Raw genomic sequence first — 18148 nt, 5'->3', positions numbered from 1 at the left:
CTGTGAGGCAGCAGTGCTAACCACTGTGCCACCGTGCCGCCCACATTATTAGTTGGCTGTTAATCAAAAGGCTAGTTTACTTCACTGCTGATTGCATTGATAAAAACATTTTTACCACAGGCAGAACTTTTCATTTTGGCTCATCCTGTTTTACAACCCCAACAAAACTTAACTTCCCATTTCCTCACCAGGTGTGGTGAATGGAGGTTTGGAAAATGTAGATTGAGTTTTGGTTATATGAAAAGGGAAGTAGATCTCATCAGTCTGTCCATCACTATCTGTTTTGTGCTCCTTCCAAAGTTGAATTTTATTCGCCATCACTGACTTGCTCCAGATGAAAGATGATGTGAAATTTAAACTCGATTAATGAACTTGGACTGTGATGGTTGAATTACTAAGCAAAACTAATGAGTTTCAGATGAGACATACAGCAGACAAATTCTTGCATAGTGTCATTCATGTGCAAAAAATACTCTAATCAAAAGTCGGATCAATCAAATATTGCCACATAAATATTCGATTAAGGATAACATTATAAGGAAAAGTTATAAACATGTTAGCACTGTGAGGAGGTGCTAACAATAGTCAGATTCATAGAATAGAATCCCTACAGTGTGGAAACAGGCTATTTGGCCCAACGACTCCACACAGATCCTCTGAAGAGTAACCCACCCAGACCCATTCTCCTATCACTCTACGTTTTATCCCTCAGTGATGCACTTAACCTACACATCCCTGGACACTCTGGGCAATTTAGCATGGCCAATCCACCTAACCTGTACATCTTTGTGACTGTGAGAGGAAACCAGAGCACCCGGAGGAAACCCACGCAGACACTGGGAGAATGTGCAAACTCCACACAGACAGTTGCCTGAGGCTAGAATCAAAACCAGGTTCCTGGTGCTGTGAGGCAGCAGTCCTAACCACTGAGCCACCGTGCCCCCCCCCTTGTTGCTGGTTTGTGGAAATTGTCATCTGTATGATGTTGAAAGTTGTAGTAATGTCTGATAGTTTGGAGATTTTGGGTAATGAGGGTAGGGTTGGAAAGGTTATTTCTCAGATTAAATGTTTTGGCTTTTGATCTGCTTATCTATATTTTAGCGCAAAAATCCAGACAGCAGCCAAAAAAATCTTTTCAAAACACTTTAATCATTGCTGGTTGTCTTTTATCATCTATATAAAGGATTAAGTTGTGCAATAACGTTTTACCACTCTAGTTAATATCCAATGGATTTGCATTTGGGCTGTCCAGATTGAGAGATTTTTATTGGGTGAGGTGGTTATTTGACAAAAAACTGGGTAAATGGATTTGAGGGGCAGATCAGTCATTGATCTAATAGAATAGTAGAACAAGCTTGAGAGGTTGAATTCCATGTCACAGTTCCTGTGTTACTAGAATAAATCGAAGGTGATGGTGAGGAACAGAAATAATGAGGTGAGTTGGACCTGGAGAGATGTTTGCCTCTTGCCAACTCATAATTATGTTTGGCCTGAGAAGACCCATAGACCATCTTCCTGATCTGCTGTAATATAATATAAGTGGTCAATTAATGGTCACTTAATGGTCTCAGATCACCATTTTCCCAATTTTCTGCTTCCTTGGCTGAAAGGAAAGGTGGCTAGTCTGGGAAACCAGATGACCTGCCTGCTGGGTTGGCTTGTGTCTCCATCTGTTCCAATTTTGAGAGAATCGAAGGTATAAATAGGGGTAAGGCATGGCCTCTGAGACCTACCCATTCCAGATCCCTCCTCCTCCCCTTCTCCATATTACCAACACCCCCCAACACGAAGAAAAATGTAGTTTCCCTTCTCACTGCTGGATTGCCTAAAGCTTACTGACTGATGGTGCTTAGGACACAAACTGCTGACCTCTCATTGGCATCCAAGGTCAACAGAAGCTGCTGGCTAGTGTTAAAGCCTGTGATTTGCTGAGAAACGTGCCCATGCTCACCTGTCAAGTTTTAACATGTTTATTAGTGCACATCAGGTATTATCTTGGTAGCGTGGGTAATAAGTTCATTGATGCTTAACACACCCACTTTCCTCAAAAAGGAAAAAAAAAATTCCATCCCAAGTGTTTGAATTGACCCAAAGCAACATTTGAATGTGCAACTAATTTTATTACACTCCAACAATCAGTTAAGTCTTCAGCTTCTAGAACTTTTTATTTTATAACGAGATATTTTATAACAAAATATTTGCTAACGAGATATTGTAGAAATACATGCCTGTTAAATGTGATTTCTCAGAATTTGCATGTCTGTCGTTAATCATAGTGAAAATGCATTGATGTTTCTTTAAAAGAGAACATTCAATCCAAGCTTTTGTGGCTAATTATCCGACTAATATATCTGATCATTTCTTCCAAGTATACATTGTAAACTTGACATATTTAGAATTATTACTTGCTGAGGTTGGAAATTTAAAATACTAGGCAGCGCATCTTTATCATTCCGTTGATGCAGAGTGCAGCAGTGGAGGGAACTGGAAGTGTGAGGCACTTGTTAAGTAGAAACCTGTCTGACTTCTCGGCTAAAATGCTATTTGTTCTACATTGAATTGTCCTTACAGGAAGTCTGTCATCCGAGCGTGCCCTACGGAAGCAGCAACAGTTGGACAACATCATCTCCATTGTGACTAAACAAGCCAATCCTGGTGATACTATTGTCGATTTCTGCAGTGGTGGGGTATGTAATTTTTAAAAACATGGTGTTACTTTTGTTACATTACGTTGAGTACACAGTTTATCCCCAACAGCTACCCAAGTGATAAGATTATGGATGCAAGTCCGTTTCCAGGACTTGAGTATAAAATCTTGATTAGGTAAAAACAATGACTGCAGATGCTGGAAACCAGATTCTGGATTAGTGGTGCTGGAAGAGCACAGCAGTTCAGGCAGCATCTGAGGAGCAGTAAAATCGACGTTTCGGGCAAAAGCCCTTCATCGGAATAAAATCTTGATTGACAACCCAGGACAGCATTAATGGATATCAGTGCTACCATCTCCCAGATGAGAGACTAAAGCTAGGCACTGTCTGGCCTCTCAGATGAACAGGATATAGCTTGTGGCATGATTTTCAAGAAAAGTGAGGAAACACTGTTTAATATCTCTCAATCATTATTACTATGGAATATTATCTAGTCACTAGGGCTTTGGTGTTTGTGGGCTTGGCTCCCCACAAACTGGCTCTTCCGTTTCTTACATTACAGTAGTAAATTACATTTCAAAAGTGCTTCAGTACTTTTATAGGGATGCCCAAGGTTGCAAAAGGTGTTATGTCAATGCAATTTCTTTCTTTCACTGTTGCATTGGTAGCCACATCTGTTTGCTTCAAATATTACGGGCAATTCAGTTATGTTTGTATTAAAGTAGTTAGTGCAAAGAAGTTGCCTCATCACTTACGTTCTAAAAATCAAATTTACAAATATAACGAACTTAGATAAATACTGAAACCAGCCAATGGTGATAATTCTTCACTCTGACTTCTGCAAGTGATATTATACGCAGCAGAATTGTTTCAAAATGGCTTAAAATTTGCCTATAACTCTCGTTTTTTAAAAAAAAGAGGATGTAATTCTTTTTGTGCCGTGGAGCAAGAGTGGGTGAGCAGAGTTGATATACAGATCAACCAGTGATTGAATGGCCTTTTCCTGTTGCAGTATTCCAACATAATTCAGTAATTCATGTGGCTCACCGTTCGTCAAGCTGTTGGAGTGCATGGCAGTGAAAAGTATGATTTCTGAGTATGTAACTTTATTTGCACCTCAATTATTGTGGAGGAAAATTGGATATCTGGCTTTTTTTGGAAGAAAAGTAATATTGACTCAAAATTTATAGTCAATTCCACTTCTATGAAAGGAGTTTTCAGACCAATTCAGTTCACATCTGATATTTGTTTTTCTATTGTGCCCACCGTGTTTGGAAGCATCTATCACACATTGAACTATAGTCCTACTAGACTTGAAATATTAACTGTTATCTCTCTGCAGATGCCAAGTGACTCAACTTCATTCTGTACCTTACAAAGTATAAGACTTCAAGAATTCAGCTGACAGATAGCCAAAGGAATATAGTTTCATAAAAGTATGCAGGTCTGATCTCAAAATATGTTGTGGTCCACTGATTGACTCAGTTATTCCTTCTCTGTTTACAGGGTCATGTTGGGATTGTTCTTGCTCACACTTTGCCGTTATGCCAGGTATGATATTTTTAAAACAGACCTAGTCTCCCCACTACAATGTGAAAATTGGAACACGCAGTAAAAATTCTGTGAAAAGATGTAAGAAACTCATGTGGCAATAATCAGACCAAACACATTCACTGTGTGCTGCAGAAAACAGCTAAAGCTCCATTGTGAAGCTGTGCCAACATTTTCTTTTAATGCTGCTGGGCGTCTGTTGTTTCATACTTTGGGCTTCAGGCCAAGTTGTATGCTGGTCTCTTTGATTCTGACTTGGATAAAAGTTGTTTGACTGACAATTGCCTTTCTCCTTTTGCATTCTATCCAGCAAGAGTGTTTTTACTGAATGATCTCTCTTCAGCTTTCCTCATAATCCAGCCTCGGAATATATCAAAGTTCACTGTTGCCCGTTTACTCGCTAGACTATCAAACTCAGAAATGCTGTTAGATGGTATACAAAAGATTGAGAATGTCCCCCAAAAGCTAGCAGTTCAAAGAAAAAAAAGCAATAAAAAAACTATTTGTTTTGATACTGTCTTTAGCAGCAAAATTGAATAAAAGTTATTTTGGAACTGTTTTGCTTAGTTCGCAGTATGGCAGTTACACATTAAATTTTTTTTTTGCGCCATCAGATGGTAATACTCAATGACTATACCACATCAGGTGATTTGTTTCCCATACAGACAAAATCTTTTCCAGCTATCTGTCAGAATGTTTCCAGGCTCCAGCACCAACTTTGTATGAATCTGAACAATCACACACAGTTAAGATTCTGTTATGAAGATGTGAGTGTACTTTGAGAGTTAAAAGCAGCAGAACTACGGACACAACACCAAGTGTTCTCAATAAGGTAACAATGTAATGCTTGGTCGAACAACTCGATTAACTTATTGCCTGCAGACAAAAACAAATTTGAATTCGGCCAATCAGTTTAAATTATACCCCGAAGAATACCAAACGCCAATCCAGTTTGAATTTAGTATATTGACTATCTTAAAAGCCAATGACACAATCCAATGCTTTGGAGGTATAAGACTGGGAAAAATTGAATAGTTGAGGGGAGAACTGCAAACCCAGCATGTAAACAGAGTGCTTGAAAAATAGCTCTGTTAAAGGTACCTTTTCGATCAGCAACCTGTGACGCAGAAATTCCTAAGAAGAAGAAAAGAAGACGCAGGAAGATCCAAATAGAAGAACCGAAAGTTGCCTGGTTTTGAGATAAGAAATGTTGTTTTGTAAATCTTAACTGAGAGTTTTATTTAAAGATCTAGGACACTAACCTACAAGTGTTTAATTCTTCGATTATTTGTACCCCCAAATCTATTCAAATCTGTCTCAATCAGTTCAGATCACGGACCCGAGCCCCCAAAATTGTTATGACCCGGGTGAACTCTCCTGCTTAATTTAAAACTAGCAACAAAGGAAAAACTTATCCTGCGCAGTAATCTGTAAAAATTAATGTGGCCAAGAACTATTTAAAGTAAAAATTAACAACGTTATTTCTTAAAGTATAACAGAGAATAATTAACTAACAACTATCTACAAGTCCTTACACTAACCTACCTTTTGCCTTCCCTTCTACAATACTACTCTGATAAAACTCTCAGTTAAGATTTACAAAACAACATTTCTTATCTCAAAGCCAGGCAGCTTTTGGTTCTTCTATTTGGATCTTCCTGTGTCGTCTTTTCTTCTTCAGAGGAATTTCTGCATCACAGGTTACTGATTGAAAAGGTACCTTTTAAGAGAGCTATTTTTCAAGCAGTCTGTTTACATGCTGAGCTTGGCAGTTCTCCCCTCAACTATTCAATTCTTCCCGGTCTCATAACCCCGAAGCATTGGATTGTATCATTGACTTTTAAGATGGTCAATATACTAAATTCAAAATGGATTGAAGTTTAGTATTTTTCGGGGGTATAATTTAAACTGATTGGCCGAATTCAAATTTGTTTTTGTCTGCAGGCAACGAGCTAATCGAGTTGTTCGACCAAGTGTTACATTTTTACCTTATTGAAAACACTTGGTGTTGTGCTTAGTAGTTCTGCAGCTTTACACCCACATCTTCATAACAGTTTGAAATTAACCCGTTCGTTACCTGAATGTCTTCCAAAGCTGCTTACTACAATTGGCCAGTTGTCTTCCCTGACCTCTAACACTGCCTCCATGGAATATACGCAGGCTGTTCCAGAATAGGATGGTGTATTTTCATATAACTTACATTAAAAATATGTTTGGAGTTAAATTTTGTTCTAAGTGCTTTAAAAAATGTATACTTGAGAAGAGATTCTCACTGACTAAATGTTGTCCTACATTCCAGGTGATCTTAGTGGAAAACAAAGAAGAATCCTTAATACGTGCCAAGGACAGGTGTGATGACCTCAAGTTAAACAACATCTGGTTCATCCAGGCTAATCTGGATTATTTCACAGGACCATTTGAGATTGGTGTAAGTGAACATTGCAACCGAGTTAAATCATGTCAATGTCATGCATCAGCCAGCAAAGTTGTACACTGAGCTTGAGTCATACTGGACTTGATGCTCCACAGATGCTACCAGACCTGCTGAGTTTCTCCAGCATGCTCTGTGTTTGTTTCAGATTTCCAGCATCTGCAGTATTTACCGATATTAGCAAGTCATGTTCCTACTTGATAGTGACTGTATTGTTCTTTCCCAAGCCCTGGTTTCACCCCTTATGTACTAGAACTGGTAACTTGTGCTAGGGAGGCATTCCCAAACATTGTAAGATGACCTTCCACTATCCATCCTCCACCATCCAACAATCGCCTTCTTTCTCTCTCTCTCTCTCTCTCTCTCTCTGTCTTTTTCTATTCTCACTTTCTTTCACTCTATCTCTATCTCCCTCTCTCTTTCTGGTTCAAGGAGCCCTCAGTTTTCTGTACAGAAGATCCTTTTGTACTTACACATATTTTCATGCTAGATATTGATCATAGATTAAACAATTGTGATCTAAGTTTGGTGCTAGTATGGTCCAGATTTAACACAAGCATATGCACTAGTGTCATTCACAGTTAGTATCTTGTAACTTGAGCTGTGTTGACAATGTTTTTTGGAGCCAGCATTCCAACATTGTCCTTTTTCATAGTAGATCTGTGAAAACAATCTGTCAGCAGTATCGGTGACCCAGAACAAGACAGAGACTCCCATCACCCTGTATCAATGTTTGCATAACGACTGGCATCTCAGTAGCTGTAAACAGTGTGCTTGCAGGTGTTATCACTTGGTCAGTCACAGTCTATATGCACTCAGACTGAGGAAGAGGAGCAGGAACTTGTTGCCAGGTTGAATATTGAAATCCTGTTAATGACCCTTTACTTTGCAAAATGCAATAATGCAGTGGCAGTGCACAGACAGTAAGAAAGGAAATGAAAGTGCTGACCAAAACATCAATCACTTGTTTAATGCATGGATGGGCAAGGAATTGACACATACTGCCCCAGATCCTTATGCTAGCCTGGAAGGAGGCAGAAAATGTTGAGAAAGGATATAATCTTGATTGCTATTCAGGTTCAGATTAACTCTGATCCCTGAATGAGATCACACAGCAGTGCCATTGACTGCCCTGCACCCTAGAGATACAGTATTCTCAGTTATTGCTGGATGGCAGTACCAAAGCCTGCAGACCTGAATGGTGACAGAATCAAATTCAGGTGTCTACTGATCTGTCTGGCATACCATAATACCGTTTACTATGAAATACTGTATTTGGGGTCCTTCAAAACCTGTCCTCAATCTTAATCTTAACTTGATGTTAGATCACTACAGGAGTCTAAACTTTGAACTGCTGCTTAAGGTCCAAGCTCCAATGCACATTTATATTGTATGCAAGCTTAACAGCTTCACCTTCTGGTCGTCTTACTGCAATGTTTACTGTTGTACAATATTCCTATTTCTGTCGATGCTTTGTAAAAGTCTCACTTGTAGGCTATCTAGCAATTTATCAGATTTCAGCTCCCACAACAATTTGATTCGAATCAGATAAATAGTTGCATGATTCGATGGAGAATGATCGGGACACTGCAATGAAAATAATTTTAAAATCTAACACCATAAAATTTTTAAAATGCATTTAGCGCAGCTACAATCAAAACAGCAACAAAAGATAGCTTGAAGAGTAGTTAGCAGATGAGAATAAATAAAAAGAGAATTTTTGCCTTTGTGTTAATGTTGATATCGGCAATCCTTTAATTTCAGCATTGTCAGTGCATCATGTCCCTGTCACACTTGTATGTAGTAAGCAAGAGTTGGACAGGAAGCTTTTTTTTCCAACAGAGGGTAGTGCAATTCTAATACCCTTCCCTGAACTTTTCCCTCTCCAGCCCGCCCCTATCTCCAAAATTGTGTTTTGGGTTAGCTGATATGTTAAAGACTTAGATAAATGCCTTTTTGCTAGGTAAGTGTATCAAGGTGTATGGAGCAAAGGTGGGTTAGTCAGGTGAGCCTTGACCTGACTGGCAGAATAGCAGACACAAAGGATTGAATGGTCTGCTGCTAATGCAATGTAATGAGATCTGTGCTGATCAGCTTACTTATGATACTGAGAAAGCAGCAGGTACACATTGTTAAATAGGGGTAATTTCTCAAGCAATCATAGTTGATTTGTTTTGTTAATCTTAGACACTTTCAAGTTTCAATTCACAGTCATTTTCTCTGTTACTTCAAAGTATTATTCAGAAATTTGCCTGAGATATTGAGTAAAACAGTGAATTATCTGAATAACAAAGACTTCCCTTGCATCAAAGAAATTACAAACTTGTAACAGTGTGAACTTTGATGCAGAAAAAAAGCATGCTGCTGCAAATCTCGAAGGGTTAATTGGATGCTTCCCATCAGCCATTTCCAGTTACGTAGATAGAATTATTTTGTAGCAGATTCAAGTATGGAGTAGGAACAATATGTGATTACTCAATTATAAACCATCACCATGAGCTTTTTGAGCTGGAAAAAGTATATGGACAGCTGCCCATTGTGCAGATCTGTAGTTTTTCCAAAGCATACTCTAATCCAGATTTTTTAAAATTCACATTACTGTTTCATTAGTAATTACCATTGTGTTTTAAAATTATGGTTAGCTGCCTTTTTGAATATGACTGGCTTACTAGTGAAATTAAGAGACAATCACATTTCAGTGGGTCTGGAATCACATATAGCAAAGAAGCTCATTCCTTCCGAAAGGACAATAGTCCAGATGGGTTTTTACAATAATCTGATAGCTGCATTGTTGCTATTACCAGTGCTTTTTTTTTTAGAATCCAGATTTATTTAATTACTTAATTTTAATTCCCCAGCTACCATGATAGGAATTGAACTTGCATTTACCGATTATTAGTCCAAGCAATTGGAGACAAGTTAGAAGTGGTGTTCCCCAGAGATTGGTGTTGGGACACTTGCTTTTCTGATTTATATAGATTATTTGGAGATGGATTATGTGGGAAAAATCAATAAATTTACAGATAATACTAAGCTGGGGAAAACAGTGCATTGTGAGGATGATGCTGAGTGACTTCAGAGGGACATTAACAAATTGACCAAATGGCAAACACCTGACTGATGAATTTCGATGCAGAGAAATGTGAGGTTTTGCATTTTGGTCGAAGATACATGGAGAGAAAATACAGGCTCAATAGTACAAGTATAAGGGAGCACAGATGCAGAGGGGCTTTGGGGTTCACATGCATGATTTTCTGAAGGTGGCCAGGCAAGTTGAAAAAGTTGGAGAAAGTGAGGACTGCAGGTGCTGGAGATCAGAGCTGAAAAATGTTTGCTGGAAAAGCGCAGCAGGTCAGGCAGCATCCAAGGAGCAGGAGAATCGACGTTTTGGGCATAAGCCCTTCTTCAGGAAGTTGAAAAAGTCATTGAGAAGGCTTCTACGATCCTGCAGTTTATAATTAGAGGCATAAATTATAAATGGAAATGTGTTGCTGGAAAAGCGCAGCAGGTCAGGCAGCATCTAGGGAACAGGAGAATCGACGTTTCGGGCATTAGCCCTTCCTGAAGAAGGGCTAATGCCCGAAACGTCGATTCTCCTGTTCCCTAGATGCTGCCTGACCTGCTGCGCTTTTCCAGCAACACATTTCCATCTCTGATCTCCAGCATCTGCAGACCTCACTTTCTCCGCATAAATTATAAAAGCAAGGAAGTGATGCTAGACCTCCACAAATCATTGGTCAGATCATATTTTGAATACTGTATTCAGTTCTGGGCACATTATTTAAGGAAAGATGTTAAAGCACTGAAGAAAGTTCACAGGCAATTTACTCGAATAACACCAGGAGTGAGGGATTTTTGTTATAAGGATAGATGAGAGAAACTGGACATATGCTCCTTGGAGAGGACCTTATTGAGGTGTTCAAGATTATGAACAATTTGGACCAGGTGAAAAAGGATATTCTGTTTGTACTAGTTGGTATATCAGTAACTAGGGGCCACAATTTCAAGATTGTCAGCAAGAGAGCTAGGAGTGAGATAAGGAGAAACTTCTTCACTCAAAGTTGTTAGGATTTGGAATGCAGTGTTTGGGAGAGTGATGGGGGTGGATTCCATAGGAGGTTTCAAAAGAGAACGAGATATATATTGGGAAGTGATGAATTTAGAGGGCTGTGGAGATAGGGCTGGAGAATGGGACTGGCTGGAAAACTCTTTCGGGATTCGGTACAGACAATGGTTCGAATAGCCTCCTTCTGTACTGTAAAGATCTATGATTCATTTGAGAATAATTCACACTATATCATTAACCTGCTCCCTTTCATAACACACACTCCACTGACATACAGAAATGCAACTCCCTCATTGCAATGCAGCTTATTAAAAGGTGGAAAAAATGCACTACTCACTGAAAGCATCTGCTGGATAATATAACTTAAAAGTATTCTCTTAAGTTTTTAAACATTTTTGTCAGACATTGTAGAAACCTTTCAACAACAGAGTATAAAATCTGTATGCTAAATTTGTATGTCCAGTAAAGATTGTACACTCGTTGTGTAATGCTACTTTGGTATTTATTGGAAAATTCATGTAGAAATCCGGGCATACAGTGCACCATTGTAGAAATGCAGCTTGTAATCGAACACGTCTGCCTTTTCTTTTCAATAGCAGGAATTCCAAAGTTTTACCAAAAAATGAAGGCAGCTGTACCAGATCAAATCAGTTGCCAAGCACCAGGAATATTCAACTTTACTCATTAACGTGCACAGCTTGCCAGTTCTGTATTCTCCAGTTTGGAGTGTTGCCAATACTGCTCTGTATTTACAACCAGTATCAGAACAGACTTTGAACTTGTCGACAAAGAGGGGAAAGGTGCTTGGGATCATTGCTATGATATCCAGTGACCACCTAGTGCGATGTGAACTTGAGGCTGGATGCATTTGAAGCAATCCGTATGTGCTTACAAGTGAAAACAAACCATGGCAAATGTGTTATCCAGGTTTATTCTGTTCCTATAAGTAGTAGAAACCTAATATCAGTCAAATACCTAAAAATAAGCCTTTGAGCTCACATGTTATGCAATCCAAATCAGTGAACTTGGGAACTTTTTTTTTAAACCACTCATATTCACCCAGAGAATGAACGGCATCCAGGAATATCAATGACTGGATGAAAACATATTTTATTTTAGTATATTACCAAACTCCATGAGCTGCTACATGCCTCCATCATTGGTGGATGTTATTCATCTGTTTAGAGAAACAATATCTGAGTATAAACATCTTGAATAAACTTGATAAAGATACACATGCTCTTTTTATTGACTCCCTTCCTCTGCCTAACAGTAAGCCTTAGCTATTCTGTATTGTAGATCAAAGTATTATGATGTCAGTTCCCAGGAAGATGGAAACAATTTTTGAACAACACACAGACATGTTGCTGGAATCCTTTAGAACAATTACCTTTGATGGGTTGCTGGATTTGTGAAATTGTAGGCAGATTCACAACAATTTCATGGAATGTGCCTCTTTAGGGTTTTGGTGTGAAGGAAAGTTGAAGGTAACAAAAGTGATTTTTATTAAGCCAGTAAAATAACCTTAGCTTGGTGTGAATATATTAGACCTATTTATGAGTTACCTTGTAATCAGGGAGAAGCCTCATTAAATGTTAAATTAACAAATAGCACATTTTCCACTAAAATAAAAAACAGACCAACTGTTCAGACCTGTATGAATGTATTTGTTCTTTTAATTAACATGAAAGCAGTATACAGTTAAGACGTGTGAGACACAGCTATTTCATCACTGTCACTTTGGGTATGCCTCTTCATGTCATTTGAGAAGCTGCTGAGGCAACTAGGTAAACCCTTGTGCTTTCCATTAAATAAGACAATATTCTGGGGTCATGAAAGATGCTATATAAATCCAAGTTGTTCCTCTTTTCTTTCTGAGTTTGCTGCCCCAGGACTGAGTTCACCTAAAGTTTTGCAAGGTGGAGAGCTCAAGTGGTTTGAGACACACATTCATGAATTTTAGTAGAGCACTTCATTTTGAAAACGCAAGAATGAAGAAAGAACCTCATTGTTAAAGAACCTCTTTCCAGAGTTCCCTGATATCAGATTGGTACCATGTCATAACTTCATTCCTTAAGGTCTAAACAATAGTTTCATAATTTGAACAGTTGAATCATAGATTTGGCACGACAAGTAGATCTGAATACGTCTGTTCCCCTAATTTTGATTAGACTGGGAGGAACATTCAAGTAAAGATAGAATAAACTGCCTTGCCTTCACATTATATCTTGTGAATTTTGCCATTCTGAGTCGACTGTTAGATCAGTTTCCATGCATTGGGTGACATGCATATCACTGAGTGCTTCAGCTTTGTTTGCACTTGTATTCCAGCTGGTTTATGTATTAATTTACTTCACCAGAATCATATTGAATCTGTCAAGTGATAACTGTCCACAGTATAGTTCCCATGGGTCATTCTCAAAAACTGCATGGTGGTGGGAGTTAATTTTACGTGTCAAAGATTTAAGTTCATTACCAAAACAGCATAAATAGGTTTTGCAGTCATGCAGTGACTTTGACCAGATGTCATGTGAACTAATAACGTAATGCAGAAAGAAGCTCCATTTGTCTCTCTCCAGATTGATTCAGGAATCCCAAAGTACTTCAAACAACTTACTTTGAAATGTCGTCTCTATTAAGTAGCTGAATAATTTTACACACAGTAATGAAATGAACTGACCTGCTTTTCTTGTATTGCTTGAGGAGATGATCATTGGCTGAGATACCAGGAGAATTCACTACTCTGGAGATCTTCAGTGCAGAAACAGACCATTCAGCCCAACAGCTCCATGCTGTTGTTTGTGCTATAGGCGAGCCACCTTTCTACTCCACTTTGAACACTCCAAATATCCATATCACTGCTGTTATACCCACAGAGTGGGTTGTTGGGAGAGATTAGAAATCAACTTGGATCCCAACCTTTTCTGTGGTTGTATCATGTTGGAGTTGTTAGAGGTTCCGCCTACTATTAGAGCTAATAAGGCTCAATGAGGAAACCCCCTAAAGTTGGTTTAAGCTCAGTGGGAAATGAGGCACATCTACTTTCTTGCCAGTGTCTAGGATAACTGCCTTGTTGATGGTGGCGGATGACCAACCTCTAGTTGGGCTTGTAGTTGTGGCAGCTTGGCCAGTATCTATTTTAAAGTTTTAATTCTTCTGCAGCACTTGGTCTGATTGGCACCCAGTGATCCAAAGACACTTCTGGGGTATATATCAACCATATGATTTTTTGCTGCCCTTGGATATATTGTCATAGTCAGGGGCGAAGGCTAGTGCTGTTCCTTCTCTGTTTATGCCAGTCTGGTTTTGAATGAGGAGCTTTCGATGCATGGGCTCTTTTATTCTCTGCATTAGTTTTAGAATGAATTTAAACCAAAAGATAACCTGTACAACAGCTGTCTACCCAATATGAAGCATTAAACAGTCACTCCCACACTCTCATGTGCTCCCTTGGCAACTGTTTACATGGTTGCATGGGTGGCACTCAATGTGAAAAAGAGCAAGAAAATAAGGTTTTGTAATTTTATGGTAATCACGGATTAACATAAAGTGGAACAATAAGAAGAATTTTTAATTAGATCAGAAATGCTGCAAACACTCCAGAAAGTTTGAAGAGTTTAGGAAAGTAAATTTCACAGTACAATGCAGCCACATAAACCTGAAATGTCCCTGGTTCAATACCTGCAGTATATTAAGATAGGCAATCTCAACTCGGTAGAGTTGGCGTCAACTTCACTCGAGTAAAGAAAGGGAAGTTAGGCAGAATTTCTGCAGTTTCTAGTTACTTTTCACTGACTGGAAACCATATTTATGGGCATTATAATTGGGGTTGATGCTTTCTGTGAATGAAAAGGAAAGACTTAGAGTCATACAGCAGGGAAACAACCTTCAGTCCAACTTTCTGCACCGACCATACATTCCAATATGACCTAGTCCCATTTACCAGCATTTGGCCAATATCTCTCTAACTCCTTTGTATTCATATATCCGTCCAGATGCCTTTTAAATGTTGTAGTTGTACCTACCTCAACCAATTCCTCTGGCAGTTCATTCCATACATGCACCACCCATGGTGTGAAAAAGTTACCCCTCAGGTCTTTCTAAATCTTTCCCCTCTTGCCTTGAAGCTACACCCTCTACTTTTGGATTCCCCAACCCTGGGAAAAAGACCTTGGCTATTCATCCTATCCATGCCCCGCCTGATTTTATAAATCTCTGTAAGGTCTCCCCTCAGCCTCTGATGCTCCAGGGAAAGAAGCTGTAGCCTATTCTGTCTCTTCCTATAGCTCAAACCCTGCAGTCCCAGCAACATCCTTTGTAAATCTTTTCTGCACATTCAAGTTTAACAACAACCTTTCTATAGAAGGGCGACTGTATTCTAAAAGTGTATTCTAAAAGTGGCCTCACCAATGTTCTGTATGGCCACAAACATGACATGCCAACTCAATGTTCTGATCAATGAAAGCAAGTATGCCAATCACCTTCTTCATCACCCTGTCTGCCTGCAACTCCACTTTCAAGGAATCTGTTTTTGTGATGTTGGTTGAGGGATAAGTATTAGCCATGACACTGATGAAAACTCCCCTGCTCTTCTTTTCCAAAAGACAGCACATCTAACAGCACAGTACTTTCTTAGTACTGCACTGAAGAGCTCAAATTCTGGGCTGAGAGTTGAAACTGGAACTTGTGACTTGGAGACTGAGGGTATTACCCACTGAGCCAAAGCTGACACATTGTGGCTTTTTAAATGAACCATTGGATTGCTGTCAGCTAATGTAATATAGATTTGTACTCAATAATTCTGAAAAGAGAAGTGGAGAAGCAATAAGAAAGGGAAAAGAAACTGTTTTGAGTTTTAACAACTGACGGTTAGTTACTTTATTCACACAATCTTTCATTCTGCCAGTGGTTCTGAAGGTGTGGAAATTAAGTGGATTGAGTGTCTTTAGTTGAGTCTTCCACTTGTACCATGTGGTTGACAAATGAAGGAAAATCAAACTACAAAATTCCTTTTTAATACTGGGAAGAAATTGATGCTGAGTCAAATCCTCTTCAAGGCAGTTACAGTGGACATTCTTCTTAACTCCATGTTTTTCCTTCACAGGTTGCACTTCATGCATGTGGAGTGGCAACAGACATGGTGATTGATCATTGCAAGAAGGCACAGGCAGCCTTTGTTATCTCTCCATGCTGTTATGGCTTCATACAGAACACAGTCAAGTTTTCTTTCCCCAGAAGGTATGTCTTGACCTTGTACGGATCAGATATTTCAGTTTCCTGATGTTGCATTTCACGCTTTGGCTGGCATTACTGGTACTTTCTAGTGGAAAGTCTCTGTTCATGTGTAAGTCATTTGGGCCACTTTGTTCATTAACCAGTCATTCAAAATTTGATTTTTCTATGCGTTGATAATTTAAAAATTCTGTCTGTGCACAAATGCCTGAATGTTCTGCCTAATTGTTGTTGTAAGTTGCAATTGAGGCTGATTCTGACCTTCCCTAGCCAATTGCTGACTTAGATTTAATTACACTGGATGAGTCAAATAGAGGGCATATTTGGTAGGAGGTAATGTACAATTCTAACACATCCTGTGAACTGTTGAAAGCAGCTATAACGTTGATTGTCAAATCAATTGATTCAAACATTATAGCAACAAAACTTTTAATTTGAAGAGAAACACATTGAGATTTTGGATTATGTTTTGGCCAGCCTTCTGTATGCCCAAGCATTTCTGTGGAAACCATTCATGTTCTGTCGTGAGGTCAGTTTACAGCTCATTCAGCTAACTCTTCTAACAATGTAAGAAGTGCTTAAGTGTTAAGGAGTGTTGTCATGATTTGCAAGTACATTCAAAACCTGACACCCACACCCTCCCTTTAATGAATGACTGCAGGATCAAACCCAGGTTCTTGTTTAAAGAGGTGCATGCCTGTAACACTTAGAAGAGCTGAGATGCATTCCAACCCATATAGTTAGAAATATTTCCCATAAATTGAAAGCCACTCATTTAAACAGTGGAAAAAGATTGCAATCGCAAATCAAGTACCAAAATTCTAAAGGGTTGTGCTCAATCACATTTACATTTTATATTTTGTTTGTGTCCCACAGTTTATAATATGTTAGCCATGGGTGCTGTTTTGCATATATTTGCAAAGATCTTCTGTCTCTAGTTTAGCTGAATGTTCTTGCTAACTATAAAATCACCATGCTGAAAATGTTTTGTAGCTAGTTGAACATTGTCCCACACCAGGATTAATGCCAGTGCATCCCAATTGACTGCTTCGATGTACATGTTCTGAGTAGCCATTGAGTAAGGTCTCTGCCCAGTTTTAGCCAAATTATATCTTTGCCCTGCAATGTTTCTCTGCTTTAAAGGCACTAATATTGCAAATTGTTATGGCTGTAGGTCCCTGCTCCCAAGAGAAAGGAAGGTATTGGTGTTTGGGAGCGGATTCAGAAAATGTAGTTCAGGACAAGGTCATCCATCCATTGGCCATTAGTTCTTTGATGTAATTGGTTCACTTTTATAACATGCTGCAAAAAGCAGTTTAAAAACTAACTTTGTAAACTTTATTTCAGAATTGTAATGGATGCCAGTTTGCAAGAATCTCTTATATCTATCTATTTAGAAGAGCCACATGCATGTCTAGAGTACTTAAAGGTACACAAATTTGAACATTCCTATCCAAGATGAAAATGAATGCATGAATTAAGACACACACGTATTAGAACATGCTTATAGAAATGTAGATGACTAGCCATTGTTGCTAGATTAAGCAGAAGAATCAATGAATTGAGTTCCAATCTTTGCATTTAACATAAAAGCTAGGAGCAGAAGGAGGCAATTTAGTCCCGTAAGCCCCCTCCGCCATTTAATACAATCATGTTAAGTGTTTGCCTTAGATGCAAGAACTAATTAGTATTATTATTATTATTTCTTTTGTTTTAGCCAAAAGTTCAGGAGCATATTGTCATATAAGGTATGTATCATTTGTCTAGAGCTTTGTGCATCATTGTTGAGCAAGGCAGGTATGATCATCAGTCTTGTGATGACTAGATCACTAACAAACAATACTACGTAACTGTGTAACTGTTAAAAGGATTTTTGAGATAGACTGATAAATAATTAATTCAATAATACATGATTTGAGAGACAAATTTAGATGTCTTTGATTTCTTTCAAAGTTACTTTAACTATTAATATCATCCTTTGATGTAGAGTACGTGGATTGGTTCATGTAACTGCTTTGCATTGATTTAAACTATTGCATTATCATTTTATACAGTGCATTTGTTCAATATTACTACGAAAACTATTTCTCTCAAGTACTCAATTGATTTTAATTTTTGGGGAGAGATTTAATTCATAATAACTGCTTCTTGGGTGCCAGTTCTTCCTGTTTTTAAAGTTGAAGAACCAAGGTGATGGGACTCATGGAGCTTGAGGGGGTA

General features: G+C 38.6%; 1 protein-coding gene across 4 annotated transcripts in view; it reads left to right on the top strand.

Moving 5' to 3' along the window:
• Positions 1–18148, top strand: part of gstcd (glutathione S-transferase, C-terminal domain containing) — a 135105-nt gene that overhangs the window by 105926 nt on the left and 11031 nt on the right. For 3 of the 4 annotated variants that reach the window (XM_043674346.1, XM_043674348.1, XM_043674347.1), the window contains exons 6-10: positions 2572–2687; positions 4155–4199; positions 6499–6627; positions 15801–15934; positions 17646–17676. In XM_043674346.1, coding sequence (XP_043530281.1) covers positions 2572–2687; positions 4155–4199; positions 6499–6627; positions 15801–15934; positions 17646–17676 — 455 coding nt within the window. Of the gene's footprint in view, positions 1–2571; positions 2688–4154; positions 4200–6498; positions 6628–15800; positions 15935–17275; positions 17358–17645; positions 17677–18148 lie in introns of all 4 variants that reach the window. The other variant, XR_006309099.1, reaches the window with a different exon arrangement.

Source organism: Chiloscyllium plagiosum, chromosome 32, assembly GCF_004010195.1.
Source record: "Chiloscyllium plagiosum isolate BGI_BamShark_2017 chromosome 32, ASM401019v2, whole genome shotgun sequence".
Lineage (NCBI taxonomy): Eukaryota > Metazoa > Chordata > Chondrichthyes > Orectolobiformes > Hemiscylliidae > Chiloscyllium > Chiloscyllium plagiosum.
This window is presented reverse-complemented; position numbering and strand designations above follow the sequence as displayed.